At 64.6% G+C, this 1,728-nt stretch overlaps 2 protein-coding genes across 2 annotated transcripts in view, besides 1 other annotated feature; both read right to left on the bottom strand.

Annotated features, from left to right (window-relative positions):
- Positions 1 to 133: 133 nt before the first annotated feature.
- Positions 134 to 158: a microsatellite.
- A 620-nt stretch (positions 159 to 778) lies between these two features.
- Tco025E_02810 (uncharacterized protein) lies at positions 779 to 1,399 on the bottom strand (the record flags this gene model as incomplete). Its single annotated transcript, XM_029369733.1, has 1 exon — positions 779 to 1,399. One exon carries the CDS (start codon positions 1,397 to 1,399, stop codon positions 779 to 781), a length of 621 nt encoding a protein of 206 aa, XP_029230191.1.
- Positions 1,400 to 1,531: 132 nt separating this feature from the next.
- Positions 1,532 to 1,728, bottom strand: part of Tco025E_02809 (Tcoingi protein) — a gene marked incomplete at both ends in the record, with an annotated part of 885 nt that continues 688 nt past the window's right edge. The window contains one exon of the mRNA XM_029369732.1: positions 1,532 to 1,728. This exon is cut by the window's right edge and continues 688 nt beyond it. Coding sequence (XP_029230190.1) covers positions 1,532 to 1,728 — 197 coding nt within the window.

The following is a 1,728-nucleotide window of genomic DNA, read 5'->3' as shown; positions in this document are numbered from 1 at the left end:
CACCGCGCCAGAATCAACTCCCCTGCACGCGTCAGCGGGGCTGTTTGCGGACTCGCGCCATCTACGACGAGGCGCCGGCGCCGGCTGTCGGGTCCTGCGGGGATAATGGCGGCCTCCTCAGTTTTTTCTGTGCGCGGCGGCGGCGGGTGGCGGCGCGGATGTCCGCCATCCGCGCGGGTGCGTCCTGAAATTCCCCCAGCGCTGCTTTCGCAAGTTTATCAGCCGCCTCGTGTGTGTGAGGGGCGCCGGCGCGCCCAAAAAAATAAAGTTAAAGCGCGGGCGCACGCGCCACGACGGAGCGGGCCGGCGATGACGCTCCAAATGCGGCGGAGCACCCCGTCCGTGACTCGGGTCGGGCCCGTTTCAAGCGCGCTCAGAAGAAGGGACGGTGAGGCAGTAAATACGCCCGCCACGCGCCTGCCGGACGTTTTCAGAACGCATAGCAGGATCTCAGCGGGCTCTGTTCCATGGCCTGGCACTCCGTTCGGCTGCCGCACGCCGGCAAGCCGCCGCCGTCACAATTCATATTGCACGGACGCGTGCTTGGCGCTACAACAAGCGGGCGGCGCGGCCAGACCGCACTCCGAGCTCTACGGAGCCGTCCGCCCATTGAGTGTGTAGAGGAGGGCATGCGCCTTCGACTCCACCCGTAGCATGCATCCCTTGCGTCCCTCCTCCGGATCGGCACCGGCGCCCAATCCGCCCGGCGGCGACGTGCCAAGGTACATACGAGCGTTGGCGGCATCGAGGGGCTCCGCGGCAATGGAGCCTGCCAAAATCACCTATGCTCGTGCAACTTCCCCGCCATCAGGCGGAGGGCTGAGTGTGTCGGGTTGGAAGGCGGGAAAAGAGCCTCGGCGTGGCGCTCTAACCTCGCCACTGCGCACGCACGACTGCAGATAGCACTGGGTACCCCGCATCGACGCAGCGCCCTCCAGCGAGAGAAGGCGAGCCTCCTCTTCAGCAGCTGCCCGAGAAGCCCCGACGCGAACGCCAGCGATGACGCCGGCGGCGCGGGTGTGGAACTTCTCCAGGCGCTCCGGCGCCGACAGCGAAGCCGTGTTGCAGCGCGCCACTGCCCCGTAGAGGAGTTTGTGGACCCACCAGCGAGGGTCTTGAGCAGCGGACGCAGTATTTTACATTTCGGCCCCCATGTTGTCGCTGGCACCGCCTTGATCTTCATAAATCTTGTTTTTGCGACAGTGAAGCACCCCCGCGCCTGCCGGCCAACCCCGCGCAATGGCTGGATCAAAACCGCCCCAAGAATCGCGGGAGGCGATACTCCGCCAAGCGGGCCCCACCCGCGTGCAGTTCCATGCTGTCCGTGAGTGCGGTGCCAAAACAGCGCGCACTTCGTCTTCGTGGCCCTGGGCTTCATGTTTGCTTCTGCTCTGCCCATTTTGAGACGGTATCCAACGCCTGCTGCAGAGTGCGCTCCATAGCGCCTCTCCCTCTCTCGATGATGCTAGTAATGGCGGTCAGATCATCAGTGAAGAAAGCAAGTTCAAGGTTGGGGATGCTCATCAGCTCCTTACTGAAACTGTTCACGGCAACGGTGGGCGGCAGCAGGCCGAGCACGAACCCCTGCGGAACGCCACGGGCGAAATGAACCGGTGCGGAGAGCGTATTTGTACACGCGGCTTTTGGCCGTGCAGCAGGGAAAGGAGTCCGCCACCCACCGGCTCAGGCACGGCGCCACCTTGTGCGCGCGGAGTGCGTGAAGGATGC

This window comes from Trypanosoma conorhini, assembly GCF_003719485.1.
Source record: "Trypanosoma conorhini strain 025E chromosome Unknown Tco_14.4_contig_00116, whole genome shotgun sequence".
Classification (NCBI taxonomy): domain Eukaryota; phylum Euglenozoa; class Kinetoplastea; order Trypanosomatida; family Trypanosomatidae; genus Trypanosoma; species Trypanosoma conorhini.
Note: the sequence above shows the minus strand (reverse complement) of the source record. Positions and strands in the feature narration are given on the sequence as shown.